Source organism: Penicillium cosmopolitanum (assembly GCF_028827165.1).
Source record: "Penicillium cosmopolitanum strain IBT 29677 chromosome Unknown utg000008l:1.0-4398992.0:1.0-4402845.0, whole genome shotgun sequence".
NCBI classification, from domain to species: Eukaryota; Fungi; Ascomycota; class Eurotiomycetes; order Eurotiales; family Aspergillaceae; genus Penicillium; species Penicillium cosmopolitanum.
In genome coordinates, this window is record NW_026622678.1 from 76,954 (window position 1) to 103,578 (window position 26,625).

Consider the following 26,625-nt stretch of genomic DNA (forward strand, 5'->3'; position numbering starts at 1 on the left):
TAATACCTCACATACAGTAGTACTATGGTATTGAGGGCTTAGATTAGTATTCATAGAGTATTTGCCTACTAACGGGTGCCTAGTAGGTGACAAAATAAGCAAGGCAGGAACGCGTAGATACATATATATTACCACCACCACCACTATATTTTCCTCCTTCAAGTCCTTGTTTACCCTTGGCCTTTTGTCCTACAATATGCTGTAATAGAAATGAATAACCTCACTAACCTACAGAACTAACCTACAGTCTTTCACTATTGCAATTGCAACGCGTTTTGGCCTTGGCCCTTTGGCACCCCAACGCGTTGTGGCCCTGGTGTTTTGGCCCTAGTGTTTTTGGTCCAGTAGTAGTAAGTAGTACAAGTAGCTGAGTAGTACTATATTATTAATACTTCTACACCTACAGAATACCCTAAATACCTACTAAGTAGGCAAATACCGTATTTGAAAAAATGCTTGGAAAAACTCCGCATGTTAGTGAATACCGTATTCTAGCTGAATACCGCCCGCATTTATAGCGTATGTATAAGGTATTGAAATATGCCCTGGGGGCGGGATGGTATATAGTACCTAGGTACTAGTATACTAGTATACAGGTCCATCTCCAGGGCTGCAGAGATCGGACTTGACAGCGAAGGCGGAATATTACTACTAGTAGTACTAGTCTGATGCTGACATTAATTATTTACTACTACCACCACTACCACTACTACTACTACTACTACTCCGAGTATTCCTAGGTTGGCTGATCCTGTTGATCCCGGACTATACCCCGATGCATCGGCTAATGCAGTGAAACTGCCGTGGCTAATCATTGCGGGGTAATTTGGTGAAGAGTATTATTACTATTAGTATGAGATCCACTGGGAGCTAACATTTTGGTTTTGATTTAGATACGAATACTACTCTTGGTACATTACTAGTACTATCCTCCAGACACTTGAACTACTCTCTACCATGCCTACAAAGCCCACCTTCGACTCTCTCCCCCTTCACCCCGATGGCCCCCGAGGCAACGCATGGGGTCTCTTTGGAGACAAGGACCAGATGGGTATGTTGAACCTGCTCACCTCGGAAAATACCGCGGCCGCAGCCAAGGAGATTGTCGAAGGGGTGCGCGTTTCTACCGATTGGCCGCTCAATAGTATGGCCACGCCGTGCTTCGGGCGGGCGGCATTTCAGCATACCATCAAGAACAAGGCCCCTCGCCCAGTAAATGATGATATCCTGGTCTTGAACACACAGAGTAGCTCTCAATGGGATGGCTTTCGGCACTTTGGGGCTAAGGATGGATCCTTTTACAATGGATGCTCTCAGCACGATATCGAGAGCTCGACTCGGAATGGAATCCACGGTAGGTGGCCCCTGGAGCTTTGGCCCCGAGGAAAAACTGACATAGCTGACACGAAATAAACATTTGATAGTCTGGGCGGACAACGGCGGTATTGTCGGACGCGGAGTGTTGCTCGACTATGTGACATGGGCCGAGGCGAAGGGAAAGCCCGTCAACTGCTTCGAGGCCCAGTCAATCCCACTTGATGATCTGCTGGAGGTGGCTGATAGTCAGAAGACAACCTTTCGCCCCGGTGACATCTTGTTCATCCGGACCGGCTGGACCCGTGCGTACGAGAAACTCACCCAGGCGGAGTGCGAGCAACTCGCCAACTACGCGGCACCTCCAGTGATCGGGGTCAAGTCATCAGAGGCCATTCTTCGCTGGATCTGGGAGACTGGGTTCGCCGCCGTTGCCGGTGACCAGCCTGCATTCGAGGCGTACCCATGTCAGAATTCCGACTTCTTCCTGCATGAGTGGCTGCTGGCGGGCTGGGGAGTACCAATCGGCGAGCTCTTCGACTTGGAGCGACTCAGTCGGGAATGTCGTCAGCGTGGAAGATATACCTTTTTCTTCAGCAGTGTTCCATTAAAGGTGAGATGAGAATTCGACAATGCTGCAACTGCTGCAACTGCTGGGATTTCCATTATCATTGACTTGTGCTAACCAGATCAACAGGTCCCTGGGGAGTGGCGAGTCCTCCGAACGGGGTAGCTATTTTCTGAGTGGCATCAATCAACCATTTCAATAATGTCCATGTATACAGCCTAGAGTACCCTGAGAGTACCCTAGAGTATATGTAGTTGATATCTTGTAGTCCCACACCCTTGGGGCACTTGGGGCATCCCCGCGGAGTTCCATCGGACCGAAGATAAGAAAGATAAGAAAGTGTGGGGGAGCCTCTCTTCCTCTCTCCCTCTCTCCCTCGGACCACCTTCACACCTTCACACCTTCACACCTTCACCCCTCTTCCCCCTGACTATGATATGTCCTGGAAATGGTCCATGGAAAAGTCTCCAAAAGGGACCGTCAGGTTCATCGGTCGATGGTAGCGTATGCGCGCCTCCTGCAATGAATGGGTGAACTAGCGCTGATCTCATGCATGGCTAGATGCAATCGATGTCGCAATCGCAAAACTCGATGCGCCGGTAGCCCACCTCTTCCCTGCGCTGCATGCCTTGATGTCGGTCAGCCGTGTATCTACTCAGAGGCCGAGAAACGTGTCTCCATCACTGAGAGGTGAATTCCCTGTTAATCCCCTCTAGGAACTATCGCAAAAACACTACCCGCTGATACTCATACTCCCAGTTACTTTCGTCAATTGCAATCGCAGGTTCGCACACCCCATACCCCCAATGGCTCGAATACGTATTCCTCGAAGACCCCGGACATCTCCAATACACCCGAAGAGCTCCAGGTTGGCTCTCCCCCAGTCGACCGACCCCGTCGAGCGGGCCATCCACCGCTACCCGAGGCTCGGAAAGTGAGATGATGCCGTTGGAGCGAGATGACTGGTGGTACAAGGGGACAGACAACCTGTTCCTGAATCGATCTGGAGAACATCGTATGCACGACACCCAGGTCCCCATCCTGGGAGTCGGTCCCTTGCTGACATGACGCTCTATCTCAGACTTTGTGGGCGCATCATCGACCACCCATTTGGCTAAGCGTTTGAACCCGACATCATCAAACCTAGCTTGGGATGTGCGCCCGCTTTATGATGATCCGTCATCGCTAAGACGACCGGTCGCGGGCGCTCTGCCCCAACTCCCACCCTTTGACTTTGCGAAGCGCCTCTTCTGGGTACAATATGCCTATATCGGAACCATCTTCTCCCTCATCCATCCGAAAGAATTCGAAGAACGTCTTGATTTTGTATACCACCAGCCACCTGACTTCTCCCACCGGGAAACATGCCTCGTCTACTGCCAATCCCTTCTGGTTATTGCATTCGGCTTGATGTATTCGGTGAACCAGTGGTCTGGCGATGATGGACCACCAGGATTCAAGTATTTCAAACATGCTTTGCGACTTTTGCCCGACATATACGAAGAGGGCTCGATCTTTTTCGTCGAGGTGCTGTGCTATGTAGCATATTATATGCAGAACCTCAACCGGAGAGACGCCGCTTTTCTCTATGTATGTCAGATGCAATACTTGTTTCATCACGAGAGAGGCAAGCTGAACTTATATATCTAGATCGGACTCGCTCTCCGCATGGCTATCTCACTGGGCCTTCACCAAGAAGTATCCGACCAAGACATTACCCCGACAGACCGCAATCGCCGACGGCGAGCTTGGTGGTCGGTTTATAGTTTGGACCGGTAGGGTGTCCCGAACACTCCAGCGAAAGTCCTTAATTGATTAAATCAACAGAATCCTGTCGGTCAAATCCGGAAACCCCATCACCATTCACGACGAGGATATTGGTATCACTTGGCCGGCTGCACTGGTAAGTCGGGTCATATAACCAGCCCAATGGCAGCTCTAATCGCTTTTTCATAGGATGGATCAACCTCAGACCCCTGGCCGGGCATTGTCTTAACTCACTATACACAGCTCTCTCGAATCTTGGGACGAATCGGTGAAGGTAGGCATTAGAATAATTGTATACTTTTCTCATGGCCCTCGGACTAAAATTTGGTTCCACAGAGATTTATCGAAAGAAACCTCGCTCCGGGTCGAATCTCATCATGTCTGTTCAGAGTATCACAAATGACCTCTCCGGCTGGCTGCGACAAGTGCCCGATCGCCTTCGCATTGACTTTACTACCCTCGATAGTCCCATCAACCGAGAATCGGTTTCTATAAACTTACATTTCTATTCATGCGTGAACATGACCGCGCGCCCCCTGGTGTTCTATGTCATCCAGCGAAGGCTAGATGCTGGGATGATGGGTGCTTCCGCTGAAGACTGGAAAGAAGGTTTGGCTCCGAACACAGTCGCGGTCATCGATAGTTGCATCACCGCTGCCCGTGCCACCACAATGATCATGGATGCAGCCGCCAAGCAAAACTTAATCGGTAAGTGGCGAGGCTTTCTGTTTGAGCTACATGTCCGCGTATTGACTTTTTCATCTGGCAGCTACGTATGGCTATTTAGATGGCGAGTACATCTTCTCTGCGGCATTATTGCTCGTCATGGTGAATGCAGCATTCCCGCACAATGAGACCAGTGCGCGATCGATGGAGACTGCTCTTACTCTGCTACGAAGTATGGCCGACCGTGGCAACGCCTACTTGGGTTCACGCCATTCCCTTCTTCTGGAACTACGGGCTTCGATCGGACCCAAACCCGCCGGAAACGATCTAGATGGTCCAGGTGCTACGCTCGTCATCCCACCGAGTCCCAACGGTGAACATGCGACCGGTACTACGACGCTGGCAGATCCTGAGCCTCATCCCACAGTACCGACGGAGGATTGGCAGTCGGACCTACCATCCTTCCAGGATATTTCTTTCCAGTTTGATCTGAATGATGACCCGGCACTGTGGGAGGGAGCGTTGAATCAGATCGATATTGACATGGATACCGACTGGATCGAAAACACTCTGAAGCGTTTATAATGTAGTAGTACTAGTATCTATTTTATGTACAAAATATTAGCATATCTGCACTCGGCTCAATTCACTCATATTTAGCTACCAGTGGCTATATACTACTACATTATCCTCGCGCCATCACAAGGACTCGGATACTAGTCATACCTCCAGGGCTAGTAGTGCCCATGGAGAGTCCCGTAATGCCTATCCCAGCCTGAAGATACCTAGGTATATATTATCAATCCTCGAGCCTCGGGTCAACAACAGTGGCTCGGCTACTCCCACGCTTCGGTGATTCTGCAATTTGAACAGATTTACCTCAATATCTTTCAAATCGCGAGTATACTATTATCTATTCTATTCATTTGTAAACTCTCTCTACTCTCTTTTCTCTACCTACTACTACCTAGTAATACTACGAGTACTAAATCTCCCCTCGTCGATCTCGGCCCGGCACTCCCGATATAAGTCACGTGTCGGCCCGATATCTCTTCACGATGGTGAAATCCGGGGGATTCCAGAGTAATCAAAAGTGTATAATACAGAGGGGTATTATCTGGCAGTTCCGATCTCCTCATTTTCACTTTCTTTCATTTCATACACACTTTCTATTTTATCCCATTTCACAGCCCTCACTTACGATGGCTGACTCTGGGAAGATTACCATCTCGATCGACCGCGGGGGCACCTTCACTGATGTTCACGCCATTGTTCCTGGTCGTTCTGACATTATCTTGAAACTCCTCTCAGTTGACCCCGCTCACTATCAAGATGCTCCCACAGAGGGTATCCGCCAAATTCTGGAGCTCGCTACTGGTGAGTCACATCCTCGTGGCCAGCCACTAAAGCTCGACCGGATTGGGTGTCTTCGCATGGGCACAACAGTAGCCACCAATGCATTGCTAGAGCGCAAAGGTGCGCGATCAGTGCTCTTCACTACCAAGGGATTTCGTGATCTACTCAAAATTGGTGATCAGTCTCGTCCGGCGATCTTTGACTTGACTATGGCACGCCCGGGCGTGCTTCCCGAGGAGGTCGTTGAAGTTAATGAGCGGGTGGTCCCTTGCCATCCTGCCGCAGATATTGACTGCTTCTCAGAGGCTCGTGTGGTCGAGGGCATCACTGGCGAGAAATTCCGCGTGGTGCAGGAAATGGATCTTGACCATGTGCGGTCAGAATTACAACGTCTTAAGGCGGCCGGCTACCAATCTCTCTCCGTGGCCCTAGTTCACTCGTTCGCCTACCCTGAACATGAACGTCAAATTGGCGAGATCGCACAGCAAATGGGATTCTCTGTCACGCTATCTTCAAAACTGCAGCCTATGATCAAGATTGTACCTCGCGGCATGTCAGCTGCAGCCGACGCCTATCTCACGCCTGTCATCAAGACTTACATCGATTCAATATCCTCCAGTTTTGAGGGTGGCCTCGAGAAACAAGAGCAATGTCGCTTTGAATTTATGCAATCAGATGGTGGATTAGTCGATTTCCGCAAATTTAGTGGTCTGAAGGCCATTCTATCCGGCCCCGCTGCTGGAGTCGTTGGTTTCGCTGCCACGAGCTGGGATTCTGTTGAGAAAACTCCAGTTATTGGTTTTGATATGGGCGGCACTTCCACCGATGTTTCTCGTTTTGATGGACACCTAGAGCATGTCTTTGGCTCCAAGGTTGCTGGAATTCTGATTCAATCACCCCAGCTCGATATCAATACCGTCGCTGCAGGTGGTGGGTCGATTCTCTCCTGGCGCAATGGCCTCTTTTATGTCGGTCCCGAATCCGCCAGTGCTCATCCTGGACCAGCTTGCTACCGCAAAGGAGGCCCATTGACAGTGACGGATGCCAATCTGTTCTTGGGCCGGCTCCTCCCGAGTATTTCCCTCACATCTTTGGACCTAACGAGGATCAGCCGCTTGACTTTGAAGTCACAGCACAAAAGTTCCACGATCTGACGCAAAAGATCAATGTCGAACGTCGCCAGCGTTTCCAGTCAGAGTACACACCAGAGGATGTCGCGCTCGGTTTCCTCAAGGTCGCTGACGAGTCAATGGCCCGACCGATCCGCAACCTCACTGAAGCCCGTGGCTTTGAAACTGCCTCTCACCATTTGGCCTGCTTTGGTGGAGCGGGAGGTCAGCACGCCTGCTCGGTGGCTGATTCTTTGGGTATTTCTCGCATAATCGTTCATAAATATTCTTCGATCCTGTCGGCATATGGCTTGGCTTTGGCCGAGGTAGTAAAAGAATCCCAGGAGCCGGTCTCAACTGACTACCTCTCCTCGCATACTACTCTCCTCCAGCGCTTTGACGGCATGGCATCGGAAGCAACAAAGGATATGCTATCGCAAGGCTTCCCCTCTAACCAGGTCCGCCACGAACAATATTTGAACATGCGCTATGAAGGCTCCGACACTAGCTTGATGATTTTGCGCCCCGAAGAATCAACCGACTTCATGAGCGAATTTCGGGAACGCCACCGCCGAGAATTCAATTTCAACTCTGAGAGACCGGTTCTCGTCGATGATATCCGTGTGCGAACGATTGCTTCGACCCAAGTCCGCACAGAGCGCAGCCCTCTACTGCAGATGAAGGAGACCGACATCCATGACGTGAAAACTGCTCCTGCTAATACGACTACTGCTTACTTTGATGGCTACTCCGAGCGTATCAAAACGCCGGTGTATCTTTTGGATCAACTCGAGAAGGGCTCCCGCATTTCTGGTCCTGCAGTCATCATCGACAAGACCCAGACCATTGTTGTCGCCCCCAACGCAGTTGCGCAACTCCTCGAAACCTGCATTGTCATTGACTTGCAGGACAAGGTGAAAGCTTCAACCCCGGAAACCCAGGTGACATCGGAGGTCGACCCCATCCGCCTCAGCATCTTTGGCCATAGATTCATGTCCATTGCGGAGCAGATGGGTCGGACTTTGCAAAAGACGTCCGTTTCCACAAATATCAAAGAGCGCCTGGACTTTTCATGTGCTCTCTTCTCGCCCGATGGTGGACTAGTTGCCAATGCCCCTCATGTCCCGGTTCATCTGGGATCCATGCAGTTCGCAGTTCGCTACCAGCATGAGAAATGGCTGGGAAACCTGAAAGATGGTGATGTGCTTGTGGCCAACCATCCTACATGTGGTGGAACTCACTTGCCTGATATCACTGTAAGTTGCTGTGTCATAAATATTCTATTACTATTATTTTCTTTGTTACTAATCTTCATCACAGGTTATCACCCCCGTCTTTGACAGACCTGGTGGAACTGAAATTATGTTCTACGTTGCTTCCCGTGGTCACCATGCCGACATTGGCGGAATCCTCCCGGGCTCTATGCCTCCCAAATCCACTGAGCTTTGGCAGGAGGGAGCTGCCATTGAAGGCGACAAAATTGTCAGCAACGGTGTCCTGGACGAGGCACGTCTTATTGAATTGTTGGTTACCAAGCCTGCACAATACCCCGGATGTTCAGGCGCGCGTTGTATTAGCGACAATCTGTCCGATCTGAAGGCCCAGATCGCCGCCAACACCCGCGGCATCAATCTTATCCAAACATTGTTTGCTGAATACGGAGTGGAAACTGTCCAAAAGTACATGTATGCCATCCAGGCAACCGCCGAGACAGCCGTGCGCAATCTCCTCAAGGGTCTTTACCATAAGTTTGGCGGACAGCCCTTGGAAGCGGTGGATTATATGGATGATGGCACGCCCATTCGCCTGAAGGTTACCATCGATGGGACCAATGGCTCAGCCATCTTCGACTTCGATGGCACTGGCCCTGAAGTGTATGGTAGCTGGAATGCTCCGATTGCCATCACCCACTCGGCAATCATTTACTGCTTGCGTTGTATGATCAACGCAGATGTCCCACTGAACCAAGGATGTCTGGCCCCTATCAACATCCAAGTTCCCTCACCAAGTATTCTATCGCCCACCAGGACCGCCGCCGTGGTCGGTGGCAATGTGGTGACCTCGCAACGCATCACAGACGTGGTCTTCAAGGCCTTCCAAGCCTGCGCTGCTTCCCAGGGTTGCTGCAACAATCTTACTTTTGGGACAGACGCCAAGATCGACCCTTCTAGCGGCGAAGTGATCAAACCAGGATTCGGATACTACGAGACCATCGCAGGTGGAAGCGGTGCAGGGCCAACCTGGAAGGGCGAATCAGGCATCCACGTCCACATGACAAACACGAGAATCACCAACCAGAGATTCTCGAGAAGCGCTATCCAACCTTACTCCGCCAGTTCACTCTGCGCGAGGGATCCGGAGGCAAAGGCAAGAACCCCGGTGGCGAGGGTGTGATTCGTGAAATCGAGTTCCTTTCACCAATTCAGTGCTCGATTCTTTCTGAAAGACGTGTGCACCGTCCTTATGGGCTCGAGGGTGGTGGCGATGCGCAGACCGGTCTGAACCAGTGGATAACGAAAGACGAAGAGACAGGCGAGGAACGGCGAATTAACATCGGCGGTAAGAATACCGTTGCTATGAAGACACATGATAGGATTGTCATTATGACTGCCGGTGGTGGTGGATGGGGAGCCGTTGAGGCTGCTGCATAAAGTACGTTCAAGTAGTAGTCAACTATAGCATGGGATATTTGGACATAGACGATACATATCACGAAATTTATACAATGATAGATCTTCTTTCAAAGCACCCTGGACACGTTTCGACAAGGGAATTTATTGATAATCCGAAAAATGGTATTGTAGGAAAAGACACCTGTCTATGCAAAGGGGGCTTTCTATTGTTCGTAAAAGAAGATGAAACGGACATGTCGAGATGGAAAGGGCGTTGTCGTGAATCGTAGACGCCAGTAGACCTGGCCACCGGCGCAAATGCGAAAGATGCATGAAAAGGTTTAAGCAAGAAATCACGAGCCAGAGATTGTGAACAAATGGTGTTTGCTAGGTTATGACACCTCTATCACAATGCGACCTTCCAACTGCGGGGAGATACCAGACGTCCAAGGGGGCGTGAATTCGCCCTCCCCATCAGTCATATTGAGGTAGTTGGGCTGGAGGCCAGCGTGTCGCATCCACTTGCGTACCACCCGCCGAGCCAACTGCAATCGATAGTCTTCGTCGGCTGAAGATCGTGCGGGTTGGGTAACATAGTTAATTCGTGAGCGGGGTGAGGTTAGAATATCGGGATCATCGTCCGAGTCCGAGTCCATCTCGTCGGTATTGGTTCCACTGTCATTGGTACTGGCAGTGAGAGATACAGCATCAAGGTCAGCCTCCTCGGGGAAGCGTCCATAGTAATGAGTGGATCGAGAAGTTCGTTTCAGGGCTGGTCGCGAGTCAAAACGATGCACTGGTGCCTTTTCCGAGACCGGTGACACCGCTGCAGAGGGTGGCTTCAACCAGCCCTCGCCGTGCAAATTGCGATGCACAGAGCCCCAGTGTCTATGCAGACTGGCACTCCAGCGTCCCCATTTACCGAGAACCTTCAAGCTCATAAAGTATTGGCGTAGAATGGTGCTGATCAAAACGCCGTTCTCTTCACATACGAGTTCCTCGACCTCGCCTCCCTCGGATTTGACCAACAAAGACGAGAAACCGTCCTTGCCCCGGCCCATATATCCGCGTGTTGCTAGGACATAGTTCTTCTGGAGGTCGATGGGTTTTCCACCGATGCGAGCAAATGTGATTCGTGATCCACTGGGCGCATCGGGTTTGAATCCGAACGAGATGTTGGACACTTGGGTGAACCGGCCTTCGAGTGCCGGCAGCTGGCTAACACCATTTTCCAATGCGTCAAGCACTGCCTGACCTCTCGCACGCAACAGGACAACGGGATCTTCAAAAGGGAAGCAGTTCAGCAGGTCTTTCAATCGAAGAATGCCCGGTGGATAGATTTGGTCACCGCGGATGGTCCCGCCTGCCATCATAGCACAATCCGCTGCATAGTAGAACCGCATCAAGTCACAGACGAAGTTTCCCAAGTTCGATTCGCGTTGTCGCACCGTCGAGAAGCGGCCGTCTAGAGGGGTCACCGTATACCCCACGGGCTTTTCCAACTTGGCCCTGAGGCTGGAAGTGAGTCGCTCGACAAGCGCGACCGTCGATGCTTCCTCCGGGAGCGAACGAGTGACATCTCGTCGGGTAATGGTGAAGTCCCAGCCCGAAGCTCCATCTGATTTGCGGAATGCTTCGATGTAGCTTAGCTGTTTGAAGTCGGTCCCTGAGCGGAGAATATGGGTTCCATTGACCACAGAGTGGGCGTAGTAGTGATCATGGCCACCTAAGATGATATCGACCAATCCTGCCGGTAAATTGTTTGCTAATTTATTATCATTCGGTTCGCGTTGATGGGAGACGACGACAACCAGCTCTGCTCCTTGCTCTCGAAGCTGTGGCGCCAATATCTTGGCGGTTTCAGATGCGGATTTGTAAATCAGATCGGGAGGAAGGGAGTTGATTGTCCCGAGCCTAGTCGCGGCGTTAGCTCCTGCGAAAATTGTGTCTGCGAGGCAGTGGCACGGTGCCTGACCATTCCCTTTCACCGAGTCCAATCACACCAACCTTGATCCCATTCGATGAGGTCAACATGCATGTTTTGCGGCAATTGGCGATGGGCACATCGTCTCCCAGTGCAGGGTCAAGGACATTGGCCAGTAACCAAGGGAAATGGCATTGGCCGGCCAAGTGTCGAAACTGTGCGACGCCAAAATCCAAATCGTGATTCTAATTGGGTTAGCCAATCCACAAATGTACAGTAAATCTGTAGGACTCTCATCCCACCACCGCCCGATATCCAATCGAAACGATTGCGTTACTCACACCAACACAAGCCACGTCCGTGCCCACTTTATTCAGAAATGGCACCATATGCTTCCCTTTTGTGACAGTACTTTCGAGGCTAGGGTTGAAGGCATCGCCGGAGAAAAAGGTGAGGGCATCGGGCTGGCCGGCAAAGCGCGGGTCGGAGCGGTAGAAGTTGACGAGAGATTGGAAGCGCGGGGTACCACCAATGGGTTCTGCCGATCCAGCCCTGAGGGAGAGGGTTGAAAGAGTAAGCAATCATTCACATGGAGAATATGAATTTGGAGTTCGAGCGATCGGGGTTTGGGGATTGGGGATTGGGGATCGGCGAGAGGTTGGGCCATTCATACTCAACGTGATACACATCATTGTAGTGGAGCAGGCGCAGATCCGGAATACGGGTACATTGCGAGTCGTACGTGACGGAGATACCGTCGCTTTCGAGGGGGGACATGGAAGTACAATGGGAGAGAGAAAAAAAAGAAATTGAGAAGTGGGCGAAGGGGGGAGGAGGAAAGGCAGGGGAGGAGAGGTGTTTACGAGGGATGAAAGGAAGATGAAAGAAGAAAGAAGGAAGAAGGCGGGGCAAATCCGGGGAAGCCACGCCAAGACTTGGCCAGTTGGCGGAGATATCAAAGATATCAGCAAGGGTCCCATGATTGAGGTAGTACCATGGAATGGGAGAGAAAAGTTGACAAAGAAAGATCCAAGATGAATGGGAATGGGAATGAAAATGAAAATGTAAATGCAAGTGCAGCTACAACTGCAAATGTAGATTGAATGTGCTAATGCCCCGCGCCATGCAATGAGGTATCCTAAACAAATGAAAGAAAAGAGAAAAGAGAAGAGAGAAGAAAAAAAGGGAAAGGAAAAGGAAAAATCCCTGTACGGCCATGAAACAGCCCTCATGATCATAGCTTCTGCTCAGCGACTGTCCATCGCCGTCGCGCAGACGCCTCCCGGTCCTCCAAGGAGGCCGCGCTGCCCAAAGACCGCGTTGGGAGCTGGTTCGTTTGGGAAGTTGCTTGGTCCAGCCTGACCGGTCAGCTGGAACAGGAGCAGGGGTAGCAATAGGGGCAGCAACAGGAACAGGAACAAGAACATCCGGAGTGGCTGAGTCTTGACTAGTGGGTCGGGGGTCGTTAAAATTAGGCACAAGGTCATCCGCATCATCATTACCCTCCCCCTCATTTCCAGTAGGCGAGGTGATGGAACTCCAGAGACCAGATGGTCCTCGCCTGGGACTCGATGTTCGTGGAGCCATCAACCAAGTGCGAGGTTGTGATCCCACGGCAGTTGTGGCCGAGACTGATGTTGAGGTCGTGTTTGTAGTTGTAGTCGTCACCATCGAGGTCGAATGAGGTCGAATGGCGAGCGGGCCCGGCATCATGGAAGGACGAGAGCCGAGGCGATTGCGATAGGTGGGGACTGAAGGCGCCGACCGCGCCGGCGGGGCCGAGGGAGACAACAAGGAGGTGAGCTTAGAGGGGTTCACCCCCGCGCGCAGATGGTCCGTCGACGCCACCAGTTGAAGTGCATATTCCTGGGCCACTGAAGGACCCTCGTGACGACTGGGAGGGTTGGCCAGTCGGTCCGAGTTGGGCGTGCTGCTCTTGAGCCGGTCTTGTCGTACCGCCATGGTCAGAGAAGCCGTGTTGATATCGAGCAAGGCCGAATGACCGGCAATTGAGCTAATCAAGGCATTGCAATCAGCCCCATGGGTGATGATGATCAGCACTGTCTGGGCATTTCGATTCTTGCGTGTAAAGCCATGAGAAGTTGCCCGAGATAGCTCCATGGGGGAATTTTTGGGTTGTCGGTACCAGTCGACCATCTGTCGAAATCCGTTACGCACTCGATCATGCATGCTGCTCCATTCCTCGCCGTAATCGCCACCGGTACCCCAGAACGGCGCCCGCATGCTGTCCCACATATAATCAACCTTTGTGCAAGCGTCCCGTGCATGGGCCACGTATCCAGCTGGAATTGGATCCGAGGGAGAAACGGCGTAGCTCGGCGTCGGCGGCACATAGGCAGAATCCGCAATAGCTGGTAGATCCGTGTACAACCGGCCTAACCTTTTCGATACGCCGCTGGGCTTGGTAGGATTCTGCAGACTATCGCTATTGGCCCTCTGTCGCGGCCCCGATGACCCTAAAATGGCCGAGGATCCTAGTGGTTGTAGGCGGTGCTCATCATTCTCGTTGGGGGATGGTGGATCGGACTGGCTACCCCAGCCACCTGGGAAGTGGCCCGACAAGGCTCTGGTTCCCTCTCTCGGTGTGAAGATAATATCACCACGACGAAGTAATTCTGCTTTCGCTAAAGCCACCATTCGGTCCGAGGCTGGAGGCGGGGTGATTTGATCGAAGTAGTCGGGTGACAGCCATTCGCCTAAAAAGGCATCGACGCGGAGTAAGGTCCGAGGGTCGGAAGCGGTAGTTTCGATCATCGGCAGAGGTGCGGCACTAAGATCATCTTCTGCCTCGGAACCCGATCGAAACTGATTAATACCTGCACCGACCGCTATTGAAGTCTGGAGACACCGTAGGAATGGGGAGGTATGGATAACGACATTGTATCGATCGTAGAGGTCTGATTCTGATTCCGCGGAAGAGGGTTGGAGTTGCGCCGGGAGGTCTGGCACTGGGGGTTGACCCGTTTGGTTTTCTGGACCGGTTCCTGTGTATTCAGAGGCTTGCAAGAGACTCGCGATGCGAACACCGAGGGCTCGAGCCTGGAGCCATCCGCCGTAAGAGAGAGGAGGATCGTAGGGAGTTGGAGAGGTTAAATGCCAATCCTTATCTGCGGCATCGAGGCGCGCTCCATGTCTAGGAAGAGACCAGTTCAGCGATTTGGAAATTCTTGAATAGTTGTAGTCTTCCCACATACCTGGCAATAAAGACAATGGGCGGCGATTCAGCTGTCGACTGATGTGAAGGAGGTGGGGGTGGAGTTAGACAGAGAGGAGACAGCTTTGGGAAAGCCGGCTCGCCCATCTTGAGAGATCGATCTCAGGTCAAGGGCAAGGACCTCGAGTAGTAATGAATTAGAAGGACATGCCCGGCACAATGTAGCAAAAGGGCCGGAACAAAGGGATCAAGTCGAAGCAAAAGCAGAAGCCAAAGCCAAAGTTGGAGACGCGCAAAAGCAAAAAAAAGGGAAGCGGCCGCGCATGTGATGCTGCTTAAGTAAGCCTGCCCTAACTTGGTTTGTTATCAATCAATGAATTAATAATAATGAATCCCTAGTACTCTAGGGATTTAGGTCTCCCCAATAAATAGGATTTTTGATTTCTGGATGATACTATCATTTTCAATCAAAGAATTCGGTCACATGGTGGGCATTCCCCACTTGACTGGACAGCAGAACTTTCATGCTACAATGACGTGGGGCTATTTCACGGGCTAAGACCGAGTAGTGCGAGTAGGACGAGTAGTACTATATACATACTAGTGGGTATTTAATATCTAGTAGTTACTGGTTATTAGTATTTCAAGTTGGTTACTAGTCTTTTGAACCAGCAGGGCAGGAGGCCCCGAGACAGGCGACACGCATATCATCATGACTACTTCAAGTTATAGTTAGTTAGTAACTACTAGTACACAGTGACCTGAAGTAACGACGAGTAATTACTAGTATGGGTAATGCCTGAGAACCCCACCACTTTGCAACATATTACTAGTACTTGACTACGAGTAATGCAACTCCGAAATGGTTCCGACATAGGCCCTTATTTGAGTGACACCACATAATCTCGCTGGATCCGTTTCCGCGAATCTTTCCATTCGCGTAGCCACTTAGAAACAAGCACCCCTTTACATAGTACCAAACGAACCAACCATCCTAGCCTTGGAATATCTGACTAAAATATGTTGCCCGATCCCAATTCTAAATGTCGGCTCCACAGCCGCCAGTTTTGTCAAGGACAAGGGCCTCTCTAATAGCACTCTTATGTGCACCTACATGACCATGGATTGTAGAACTCTGTTAAACCTACTTAACTCCACCCGGGACAAAGGTTTCGGGGATGACTTGTCCTTCATTTCTATCAAACTGTCTGAAGTAGTAGAAAGAATTGCGATTACGAGAATTGCTAAAACGATTGTCCGAGCATAAATGCATTGAATGTAAACCCTCGTCATCAAGAAACCCCCAGTTTCCTCCTCTCCGCTTATTTCTTCAGAACCCTCCACTTCGGATAATAGCACTTCACTGCTTAGTTGGGGACGCAGCATCTATCGTCGTCTGTCCAAGGCCAGTGGGACTCGGAGCAACCGCTATCCCAAAACACGCTATGCGTGTTCGCTGGACAGTCACTTTCACCACCGGCGTAGCAGCTGCCACCTTGGGACTGACAGGAGACCGCATAGCCTTGAGTGGCCAGGCTAGGAGCATTATTAGCATTGGCATTCAAGATCATGATATTTTGAGGGGAGGTCTACCCGAAGACGGCTAAAACAACTGGAATAAAGGCCTTCATGATGGAATTTGCTGTGGTGAAGATTGATGAAACTTCAAAAAAAGAATCCTTGGAAAAAGTTGGTTGTTTGTGAAGATGCTAAATTGGAATTTGTAATGCTGTAGCTGGATAGCTCCCAGAACTGGGCTGAGCAATGCCTTTATATAATATTGTGAAGAGGAAATCAACCTATCCGGACTATGTAGCATGTAGAGATTCGTATCTTAAAATAGTGACTTCCGGGCGCGAACAGCTGCATTTCGAGGGAGGCGCCCTCGTATTAAGAAGATCAGAGCTTCAGCAATATCTGGTTGCTCCCAAATCGCCAATCATATAGCGCATGGCGTGTCGATCATTGCGGCTGCAAGATCTTCAATCAAATCATGAAGCCACCCCTTGGTTCATCAGCTGATGGGATTGCATGTACTCCGTAATTAGTCGCATTCCAACTCGTATCTGGATGCCTAGTCATGCCCTGGCATACGGATCACAGTCGGAAATATGGATTGATGGAGGCAACAACCAATGCAATTTCCCACGAGGCTGCGCGATCCTTAGATTGTTTTGCCCAATCAGATGGTATATATCAGAATCTATCATGCCAAGCTTAATACGAAGTCCAATACAATTGGGTTTTTTGCAGTCGCATTTCCCCGTAACCGATTCAAGAAAGTCTCTGTGAATCTGCAGCGCAACCTCATTGCAGATGCGAAGAAGCAAGGCTTGTAGGATGATGTTAAATACGAGGTACCACTAGGGCTTAGGGAATTATCCCCTAACTGTACCTTTTGGACTAATTAAACATTTCTGTCTCTATGGTGTTAGTCTGTATGCTACTGTTTGAGAGACTAGTAAGGAATTCCATGATTTAAAAACCTTCATACCCTATATAAACTCGGTTCGAAAGGATTTAGGCTCCGTAAAATCAATCGGTGCCTGGCTTATTAGTGAGAACATAGCTATTGATTGGACTGGAAGAAGAGGACAGCTAGGTACGGCAGCGAGTCTGAACAAGGCTTAGAATCGAGGCGTCGTTCTACTAGCAAATGATATAAAGGTAGCCTCAAGACGTAGAAATTGATATATCTATTAATAGAAAGGCAACAGGTATCATGAAACCTAGACTCGAAGTTCATCCTTAGTTCGCCTTAAAAATGGTATCTTTAACTATAACGGGGTGCAGTCTCGCCCAACCATAACGGATGAATACGAGGAATGAATACGAGGATCGATCGCTGTTGCATGCATGAACATATGCCGATCATTGATTCAGCTTCGTATAGAATGCCGATCCCAGAATCCATATGGTAATGAAATTTAAATTCACTGTTGGCGGGAAGCTCTCAGACTCATCGGGAATTTGCATGCATGCTCGTCCAAGTTATTTTTATTATGATAACCCAACTCCTCAGAAAAGTTTAGATATACCCACATTTTATGGGAACAACCCAAAGAGTTTTGTTGTCACCTGCGGCTCTGAAATGTGACTCGTGGATCTCTATTTAGAGTAGACGATAACGTCAATATCCCATAGCAAGCCATGGGGCTGATACGAGGATGTCAACGCGAACATGGACACGCTCGAAGGGAGCCGGCACTAGGAGGTGAAGACGATACGTATAAGGAAGTAGACTATCAACTGGCGACCATTAGAGGTCGTGCAGGCGGAAGAGTTACGACCTTATGAAGGAACAATTACAGGAGGAACCAGGGCGTGACTGAGGTTATGTCTACAGTGGCGGGGATGGGGAGAATGAGGGGAATGCGGAGGTGGTAGTGGCTGCAGGCGCTGCGAGAGCTGGCAGTAGCCGATTACATTCATTGTGGGAGTTTCATTACCGTCATTGTGGGAGTTATTACTTGTTTTCTATGGCAATACGCCGTATCTCCTTTGTCTTTTGTTACCATAGGCGTGGCGTTAGGATGGTTCTGGTTCCCGATGGAGGGAACGCCTACATAGCCACGGTGCTCACTAGCTAGGCTGCATTAGGTTAATAGAATCTTGAATTGAATTGAATTGAATTGAATTGAATTGAAGCCATGGGGCTGCCTTCACCTATGGAAGGCTATGTTTTGAATATGGTTAGTGCTCACTTTTTTCTATAGTTCAAGTCATCTTGCCTTGTCATTTCGGTATTGAAAGGCTTCTGCATTTGTGAAAAAGGCAAAGCGCCAGGACCGACCTCACTTTGCCATGCAAAACCGGTCCTGTATAGCCAACTGTGTATGATTTTATCTATTCAAAGCCCTTTGAAAAATGAGTTTGAGTTTGACTAGTTATAAGTCTTCCTATCATTAGATAGTCCACATAATTGTGGATCTTGTCAATCTACAATCATTTCTCTTTGTCGGACCTATTCAAGCCCTTCGCCAACGGTTTCACTTTGCCTACAATATCTGTGGTGGATTGCGCACCCGTGGTAATAATATACTACTACTTCCTTTAGTTAGTGTTAGAATCAATAAATCGTTTGCGGGTGTTTACTCGGTGTGATCCAAAGCCGATGTAACGAGAAATAATATATGCCTGTCAAAGAAATTCAACGGAGATCGAATTTTTCTTTCAATAAACCCTCTTCCATCCCCGGAAAGATAAAAGCCTCAAAATATTATTCAAAGGGCTCTTTGATACTCTAGAACCAATCAGCCAAAATATGTAATTCTTTCTTTCAGCTTAATACTATTACTGTTAACTGAAGGTTTTCCTTATATAAGTTGTTTGCTAGAGGCGGCTACCAGAAGTTTTACACATCGAGGTCTTACAGTAACCTAGAAATTATCACTATTTAGGCTTCCATCTACCATTATATTTGACTTGATTGCAGAGCAAGGTGTTCATATAGTTATATTCAGTGGAAACATGGCTGACCACCACGCCAGTAATGGATCTGCAAAAAAAGGCAAGGAAAGCAACAAAAGCAGGGAAGGGAAAGAACGCAAAAGAGGTGAAGGACGCAAAAGAGGGAAAGAAGGCAAAAGATACAAAGTAGAATCTACTTTGCGAGGCCTGATAAGAAAAAGAAAAACAGATGCGCCTGAAGAATACGAGATACGCAAACTCAGAAAGCCTGATGAAGAGACCCCACCATTTAAACCCCAAAATTCGAGCCCAGGGATTGTGATTAGAAGGCGTGAAAATGCACCTCATGATTGGGATCCCAACGACACAGATATACATGAGGAGTAAGATACTACCATCCTTATATCTATTCGAGTCTACATCACTGACCACCCTAAACCAGTGATATCGAAGCCATGGTTCAAAGATGTAACGATCGGATACGAGATGGAATCATGCCCCAGTGGTGGGAAGAGAAGTTAGAACAATATGAAAAGCAGCAGAAAGCTCTGCAGGATTTGATGCTTAGTGAGACTGTGGGGCTTAGTCTCGAGGTAGTTATACGTCTGAAGAGACTGGAGACGGTGAAAAATAGTCTGCTTCAAACCGATGACAAGTACAACGCAATTCCGAACATCGATGCCATCATGAACGATTACCGCATGGGTGGCTATGTGTGGGAATATGGCAAAGTTACATATTGGTCGAATGGCACGTTCCTTCGTGGCCCAAAGAAATTTGATGTCGACGAATTTCTCTTGTTGAATTCAGAGCATGATGGTCCAAATGGGTTCTGGGCAGAAGTGGTTAGAATCCCATATAATTTATTTTTCTAACCAATGTAGACCTGAGAGCCATATGCTAATTAATTGTACTAGCATGATACTCCCGGGGCCTTTTCTATATCGCCAGCTATAGGTCATACGATTCGGCAGGCAAATGACCCGGCTTACCCCGGATTCTGTTCAGTATGTTCCGCTTTCTGAGTATTTCCCCAATTTCTTTCATTCTTTAGTTCCTTGAGATTTTGAGAGCTCATGATTTGATATAGTACATTTTGCAATTCAAACGCCCAGGATCTGTCGGTATTCCAAGTACAGCCAGAGGAATCAATCTATCTGTCATTGACGATACTGGATCTGCAGTAATAGTGATATACGAGGACGACTTGGCCCTGATATCTCGAAACGAGCGGGGGGTTATACCAATGTTGTACCAGACAGTAATTCGGGGAATAGGCAACGCGCCTGTTCGAAGCTATGGCGTCATATTAGAAGTCGCATATGTCATTCCACCAAACACCGTAGCAACTGAGTTTGCTAGATGGCCCGTATGGGTCTTGGAAGGCCCGCGTGCTGGGAAAGAAAGAATCGGGGGGGGCCATACTTACGGCGCATGTTTTACGTTGGATCAGCGCCTCAGAATCCGTATCGGCTGGGTATCGCAAGTAATGCTGGCAAATTAGCTGAAATTTTGCCAAACCGAGATCAAGCCGATACAACAGCCGACGAGTTTGAAATGCCAATTGTTAATCCAGATGCGTTGCTGCCTGAATGGGCAATGAATCGAGACATTCTATACATAGCAACTCCTGCTCTTCCTGGACCTCTGCAAGCACCACTACCAGGAGGCAGAGGTCCATTTCCTGGAGGAGGAGGAGGAGGAGGAGGAGGAGGAGGGGCTTGAGGAGTTAAAAATTAACTCGGACTTTTACACCTATATTTTCGCATTTCTGCTCTTCATAAATTGCTTGACACGTTATAGTTATGCTATTTTTTCAATTGTTGTTTGTAAATTAATTCGATGATTCCAATGGCCTGTTAACTATACTGGGATATCTCCTTTTTAAAAACAAGTTATTAAAACCATTCATCATAAGCAAGTTTTATCTGCTGTGTCGAAGGATGTGGTAAATTTGCCTTCTTCATAGCTGACGACATTCGCGAACTTTTTCCTCCAACTCACTATCGAGCACAGGCCTCCTTCGTCAGTCTGATCACCTCCAGGGCTTGCGAAGAATGTGTTCGTGTCAATTGGAATTATTACCTCGTCATCTTCTCACCTATTGCATGGGATATATAGTTTACAATATACTTTCCAGGGTCCTGCTATTTCCGCGATTTTGTTACGTCATCAGGGACTGACTACCAGGTTACTTTTTCCCACAATGGTCTAAATGAATGCCCTTGCCCTAGAAACAGTACAGATGTATGTAAGTCATGCAGGAAGAATCAAGATATCTAACTCCAGGGCTACCATGGGGCTCTCAGCATGGCCACGTGATCGAATAAGCTGAGATTCATGATGATGTCTACTACTAGTAGTACTAGTATGTGTTTGATGCTCATCAGGAGCTACTAGTAACTATAGCTTAGGGCGGGAAATCTTGCATTTCCCCTTCTTGGTACCATTCTCGGTGGGGGTACACGAGAATAGACTCAAAATCATACAAATAAATTCTTATATTAATTTGGAATGATTCGGTACTTTTCCAATCCACTCTTTACTAGTAGGTGACTTAGTACTCCTTGCTACCCATACAGGTCAAGAGGTCTCAGCGACTGCCAGTGGAATGTATGTATGTCACCGAGTATGTAGTGGTGACTAGCACCCCACATTCCACTGACATCACCAAGGTCTCAATAGGCACTAGAAACTCATGCGAACTGGATGTATCCTAGCTGGCAAACTTAGCCTCTACATCTAGGGACTACGAAAAGTTCCATTGGTGCTTCCCTAACTATGTACACATGATAATTGCTCCTCGCTGTGACACGTAGGTGTGCAATAGATGATGCAATGTGGATATGTCTCGTCTGACAGGAGATGGAGATATAAAAGGGTGTTCAAAGTACCTAGTATAGGCTCATACTAGCATTCATCAAATACTATCAACTGCCATCAACACAACCCGAGAGTATCCTTCAGAGTATCTTTCTCTATTTTCGACAATCCACAAGAATAAGCCTCGACGACCCAATAGAAATACAAGATGCACTTTCACATGATTTGTGCTATTTTTGCGGCCACGGCACTTGCCGTACCTCATGGAGGGAACCAAGAGGTAAGACCAAAACGTCTCCCGAATGCCAGGGCAGGATTAACATGATCTCACAGAACCACCATGCAGTAACTAAATCCCCTGAGAGCTCCCATATTCATACTTTCTCTCAGATTATTCTAACTAGTATCATTCAGAACATGGAGCAATCCTCTAGCTCGTCCATGTCCATGTCATCCATGACAATGCCAATGAAGCGATCGACCCCGACGGCCGATGCCACTCCAACCTCCTCTGCCTCCATGCAGTTTGCAAAATCTACCGATAAGCCAATGAATGCTCAGAACTCAATGATTATGATGATGTGAGTAATTAAAAACTTTCTTACTGATTAATAATGACATGATAAGGTTTTAATGTTTAGCCCATGACCGAAAGATGATCGAGGCAGTGTTGAGAAATGGATGATTATCACTTCTTAGCTACCCACCATCTTGTACTTTATGAACCTATCTGTGTCTTATTTGTCTTTAATGCTATGATTTTCTTGCAGCCTCGAGAACGTAACACTAATGCTGACCTCGGGAAAATTTGTGTGGTCATTCTCTTCTGAGGTTAGCGAGGTCTACTGATTAATTTCAAGGTTGTGTTTGTGTTCTTGATAGATTTCAATATGATAAATTCCACTGGTAGTTGATGATTCTATTTACTATACAATTTTTCTATTTTTGCAAATTTGAGGTCATACCAGAGCCACGCGACCAATCCCAAAAGCACGAGAGACGTCTTCAGACTTCTTCATGATGTTCTGTCTGGCCGGATTTGGCTGAATCGACAGCTGAAACTGCTGAAAGATGCTCTTTTGTAACTCGCGTGTGGGGAATACCACGATGTCCGGGTTGATTACAGCCACTAAAAGTGTGGTTAGTGGGAGTCTGATATACGGGTTGTTCGAAACATACAAGATCATATCCATTTGCTCGATGGTCAACCCCTTGGTCTCCGGGAGCAGGAAGAACGCCCAAATGGTTGCGATGATGAGAATACTGGCAAAAAAGAACCATGTTCCATATCCAAAGGCTTTGAAAATATATGGTAGGCACTTGCTGATGATGAACTGAGTGAGCCACTGGACAAGAGCGGCCCAGGTACCAGAGAAGTTTCGTAGTGCTCCAGGGAAGATTTCGGCCGAAACAATCCATGGAATACCATTCAGGCCAAACGACCAGAATACAGCATATATCATAATCATTGCCGTTGCTGCTTGTCCACCACGGGTCGTGGAGTCTGACAGGGCATCTCCGGCTTTGATGGCTGCCGCAGGATTGGCAACCTTCACGTATGCACCAATATACCATAAGCAGAGAGAGCAAGCCACAGAGGAGACTATTACCGGCCGCCGCCGACCAATACTGTCAATCAGGAAGATATAGAAAATGAGCGATGCTACCGCTTTCACCAATCCGTAGATTCCAGTGTAGAGCGATGTATCCTTGATTCCAATGGACGTGAACAGAGTAGGGGAGTAGTAATTGATCGCTGCATGACAATTAGCAACCGTTCAACGTTTTGAATGAGCTATACATACCTGCGGCACCAGCAAAGTTTTGCAGAGCAAAGGAACAGAAAACGAGGAAGACGCGGTTCCGCATGCCTCGTCGAGAAAACTCGTCCATTGCGCCCCGGAAGAACGCCCAAGGCCCAGTCCCGTACTTGCTAGCCACACTTGCCTCTTCATTCAAACGATTCTGAATGAGACGGACTTCTTGTTGGAGATACTCGTGCTCGATCGGAAGCTTGCGCAATGTTTCCAGTGCTTGATGCGCCTCGGCATGGCGTTCTTTGCGCATGAGCCAAAGTGGGGACTCGTGAAGAAAAAAGCCACCAACGAGAAGAATACAGCCTGGAATAAGCTGTACAGCCATGGGAACTCTCCAGCTGGTAGAGCTCGTGGCCGACATGTTTTGTGTGATGCCATAATTAATCCAAAATCCGATCAGGGAGCCGATCTGATAGGCGCATTCGAAGAATCCTGTCAAAATACCGCGGATCGAGGGAATGGACAATTCGGCGATGTAGCTAGGCACTGCTGCAGTGATTGCACCGCATCCGATTCCAGTCAAAACGCGGCCAGCATCTAGAAGGTAGATATGTCATCAGTATCCTATGCATGTACCAATCAGTGGGGGGAGGGAACTGACAAATCAGCCCGAGTTGATGAGTAGCAGCGGTCATCAGCACTGCTCCGATGATAAAAATGAAAACATTGATCTGCAGAGTCCATTTTCGACCTAGTCGTTCCGTGACTACATGGTGTTAGTGATCTGATATCACGAGTATTTCGATGTCCTGACGACTTGGGAGATGAGACTGACAGAAAAAGCAAAAGATAGCCCCAAAGAAAGCTCCCGCTTGGAAGACAGAGGTGATGTTACTTGAGATTGCGCTGCTGTTCGCGGCTGTAATGCCGAAGTCCGTAAGGAAACTCTCGCGCGAGATGGTAGTGCCAACAAATGCCGAATCGTAACCAAAGCTGATTGATTAATAGCTTCGTGTCAACGGAGAGAACACCGAGAAATTCACCAGGAACAGGCGCTTACAGCAAAGAACCGGTGGCAATGACCATGGCCTCAATGTACAAGCGCCAATTGTACACTTCCTTCGGGGTGGGCCGATCTTCCACAGCTCGGAAGACCATCGTTCGTCACCGCTATACTCGTACTGCTTGGGAGGAAAATTCAAAGACCGATCAATTGCCGAACAGATGGAAAAATAGGTTACCGAGTGGCACCACGAGCGATAATAGATATTTTAAGGTGTCTCTTGCAGTGATCTTCTCGGCCGTGTCGGGGAACCGCACCTTAAAGACCCCCAGGACAGTGTGTCTGGGTATCGCGTGGGCAGCTGGCGTGACTCTGGGGCCCCGCCCCCCAGAGTCAGATCGTCGGTTTTTCGCCCGGTAAAGTACAAAGCCGAATCATGCTTGGAGTTTAGAGGGTTTTCCCACCAATCATGGGGCACCGACAAGATGACCGAGACCAGCAAGTGGCCGATCGGCTTGAATCCCGAACGGGCGATAGCCGATGGGGGGATGAAGCCGAGAAAACATCGGGAACAAAAAGAACAAAGATCGGGACTCGGGTTCCTATGTCCAGCCATCATGCACTGGCGGATAATAGGAATTGAAGATCGGGACTTGAAATACGATGATCATGATTATATTAGAATATCATAAAATGAAACCCCGCTTCCCTAATCCCAGCTCTGATCTTATACAGTCCATCATCTTAAATCACCTACTAGCAACCATGACAAGTACTACTACGACAAAGAAACCATCCACCAATCTGGCCCTATGTGTCACCACAGATGACTTTGAGGCTCCTGCAAAGGAGGTTCTTTCTGAGAAATCATGGGTCTATGTCTCCAGTAGTGCGTCCTCGGGTCTGTCATTGAAGGCGAATCTGGATGATTGGTCACGGATCAATTTCCGCCCACGCATTATGCGAAGTGTGAGCTCAATAAACACAAATCGGGCGATTCTGGGGCAGACAAGTCAATTGCCCTTCTTCGTCTCCGCAATGGGCACCTTGGGAAACGCACATCCCGGTGCAGAGCCACTACTTGCCCGGGGCTCTACGCGCAAAGGATTACATATGGTGGTGAGCACAGCAACAAGCAAACCACTGGAGGAAATCATGGATGCGCACCAAGAGGAGCAGAATATTCTGAAAAACCAAAGCCCTTCCAAGTTGGCATTTCAACTATACGTCCCTGTCGATCGGTCCAAGGCTCTGTCTTTGATTCGACGTGTCAAAGCTGCGGGATACCAGAGTTTATGGATCACCGTAGACACATCCGTTCTGGGAAAGCGTACTGCGGACCGATATCTGCAAGCTCAAGAGGCCTTGGATCAAGGTGCGAAAGAACGGGAGACTGCGGCAGAGAATGAGTTCAGCCCGGCTTTCGGAGGACGACCAGTGCCGGGCTATCTCGACCCAGGACTAAGCTGGGAGGATCTGGCGTGGATCAAGCAGGAATGGAGCGGTCCAATTGTTTTGAAGGGAATCCAGACAGTCGAGGATGTCAAAATTGCTGTGGAATACGGTGTCCAGGGAGTGCTGCTGAGCAATCATGGTGGACGCCAGATTCACTCGGCCCCGAGCGCTTTGATGACGCTATTGGAAATCCGAACTTACTACCCCGAAGCTCTGGACAAGTTGGAAGTCTTCCTAGACGGCGGGCTTCGAGATGGAGCAGATGTGCTCAAGGCTTTGTGCTTGGGAGCGACGGCCGTCGGTGTTGGAAGGCCGTACTTTTATGCGATGGCGGCATACGGAATGGAAGGAATTGAGAAATGCACAGATGGTAAGATATGCCCTTGGATATGATATGAATTAGTCAATGAGGCTAACAGGATTTGCAGTCCTCGCTGAGGAAGTTGAAATCACCATGAAGATGCTGGGAGTTTCATCGCTCGACCAGCTTCGGCCAGAGATGGTCAACACAACTCGACTGCTGAACGATATGTGGCGGCCAGAGATCGTGCGACCAAGGCTCTGATCGGAGCTAAGAAGACTAGATATAATTCTTATTCCATATGTTAGAGAGCAGGGCTCTGGTAGCTTGACTGTTTTGAAAGTTTAGGAGCTAGACGATAGATGTCGATCATCAATTAATACGC

General features: G+C 48.8%; 8 protein-coding genes across 8 annotated transcripts; 5 read left to right on the plus strand and 3 right to left on the minus strand.

The window, feature by feature from the left end:
• Positions 1 to 957: 957 nt before the first annotated feature.
• Positions 958 to 4,900, plus strand: N7509_006566 (transcription factor domain-containing protein; the record flags this gene model as incomplete). The annotated part of the gene is made up of 11 exons (XM_056631203.1): positions 958 to 1,354; positions 1,425 to 1,927; positions 2,004 to 2,043; positions 2,444 to 2,520; positions 2,642 to 2,897; positions 2,964 to 3,472; positions 3,533 to 3,657; positions 3,710 to 3,785; positions 3,839 to 3,923; positions 3,986 to 4,357; positions 4,419 to 4,900. The coding sequence occupies 11 exons, from the start codon at positions 958 to 960 to the stop codon at positions 4,898 to 4,900; spliced, it is 2,922 nt and encodes a 973-aa protein (XP_056486754.1).
• Positions 4,901 to 5,517: 617 nt separating this feature from the next.
• N7509_006567 (5-oxoprolinase) lies at positions 5,518 to 9,431 on the plus strand (the record flags this gene model as incomplete). Its single annotated transcript, XM_056631204.1, has 4 exons — positions 5,518 to 6,745; positions 6,805 to 8,036; positions 8,101 to 9,045; positions 9,081 to 9,431. The coding sequence occupies 4 exons, from the start codon at positions 5,518 to 5,520 to the stop codon at positions 9,429 to 9,431; spliced, it is 3,756 nt and encodes a 1,251-aa protein (XP_056486755.1).
• A 353-nt stretch (positions 9,432 to 9,784) lies between these two features.
• N7509_006568 (putative 5'-nucleotidase) lies at positions 9,785 to 12,093 on the minus strand (the record flags this gene model as incomplete). The annotated part of the gene is made up of 4 exons (XM_056631205.1): positions 9,785 to 11,306; positions 11,368 to 11,561; positions 11,658 to 11,868; positions 11,990 to 12,093. 4 exons carry the CDS (start codon positions 12,091 to 12,093, stop codon positions 9,785 to 9,787), a joined length of 2,031 nt encoding a protein of 676 aa, XP_056486756.1.
• Positions 12,094 to 12,550: 457 nt separating this feature from the next.
• N7509_006569 (uncharacterized protein) lies at positions 12,551 to 14,638 on the minus strand (the record flags this gene model as incomplete). The annotated part of the gene is made up of 3 exons (XM_056631206.1): positions 12,551 to 12,620; positions 12,680 to 14,470; positions 14,532 to 14,638. 3 exons carry the CDS (start codon positions 14,636 to 14,638, stop codon positions 12,551 to 12,553), a joined length of 1,968 nt encoding a protein of 655 aa, XP_056486757.1.
• Positions 14,639 to 19,356: 4,718 nt separating this feature from the next.
• N7509_006570 (uncharacterized protein) lies at positions 19,357 to 19,776 on the plus strand (the record flags this gene model as incomplete). Its single annotated transcript, XM_056631207.1, has 1 exon — positions 19,357 to 19,776. The coding sequence occupies one exon, from the start codon at positions 19,357 to 19,359 to the stop codon at positions 19,774 to 19,776; it is 420 nt and encodes a 139-aa protein (XP_056486758.1).
• Positions 19,777 to 21,987: 2,211 nt separating this feature from the next.
• Positions 21,988 to 22,309, plus strand: N7509_006571 (uncharacterized protein; the record flags this gene model as incomplete). Its single annotated transcript, XM_056631208.1, has 2 exons — positions 21,988 to 22,004; positions 22,129 to 22,309. The coding sequence occupies 2 exons, from the start codon at positions 21,988 to 21,990 to the stop codon at positions 22,307 to 22,309; spliced, it is 198 nt and encodes a 65-aa protein (XP_056486759.1).
• A 380-nt stretch (positions 22,310 to 22,689) lies between these two features.
• Positions 22,690 to 24,639, minus strand: N7509_006572 (sugar porter family MFS transporter; the record flags this gene model as incomplete). The annotated part of the gene is made up of 5 exons (XM_056631209.1): positions 22,690 to 23,480; positions 23,530 to 24,078; positions 24,143 to 24,247; positions 24,317 to 24,474; positions 24,542 to 24,639. Coding segments are annotated over 5 exons (1,701 nt in total), but the record flags the coding sequence as incomplete, so codon positions are not given.
• Positions 24,640 to 25,249: 610 nt separating this feature from the next.
• On the plus strand, positions 25,250 to 26,504 carry N7509_006573 (uncharacterized protein; the record flags this gene model as incomplete). The annotated part of the gene is made up of 2 exons (XM_056631210.1): positions 25,250 to 26,309; positions 26,368 to 26,504. 2 exons carry the CDS (start codon positions 25,250 to 25,252, stop codon positions 26,502 to 26,504), a joined length of 1,197 nt encoding a protein of 398 aa, XP_056486761.1.
• Between the last annotated feature and the right edge of the window lie 121 nt (positions 26,505 to 26,625).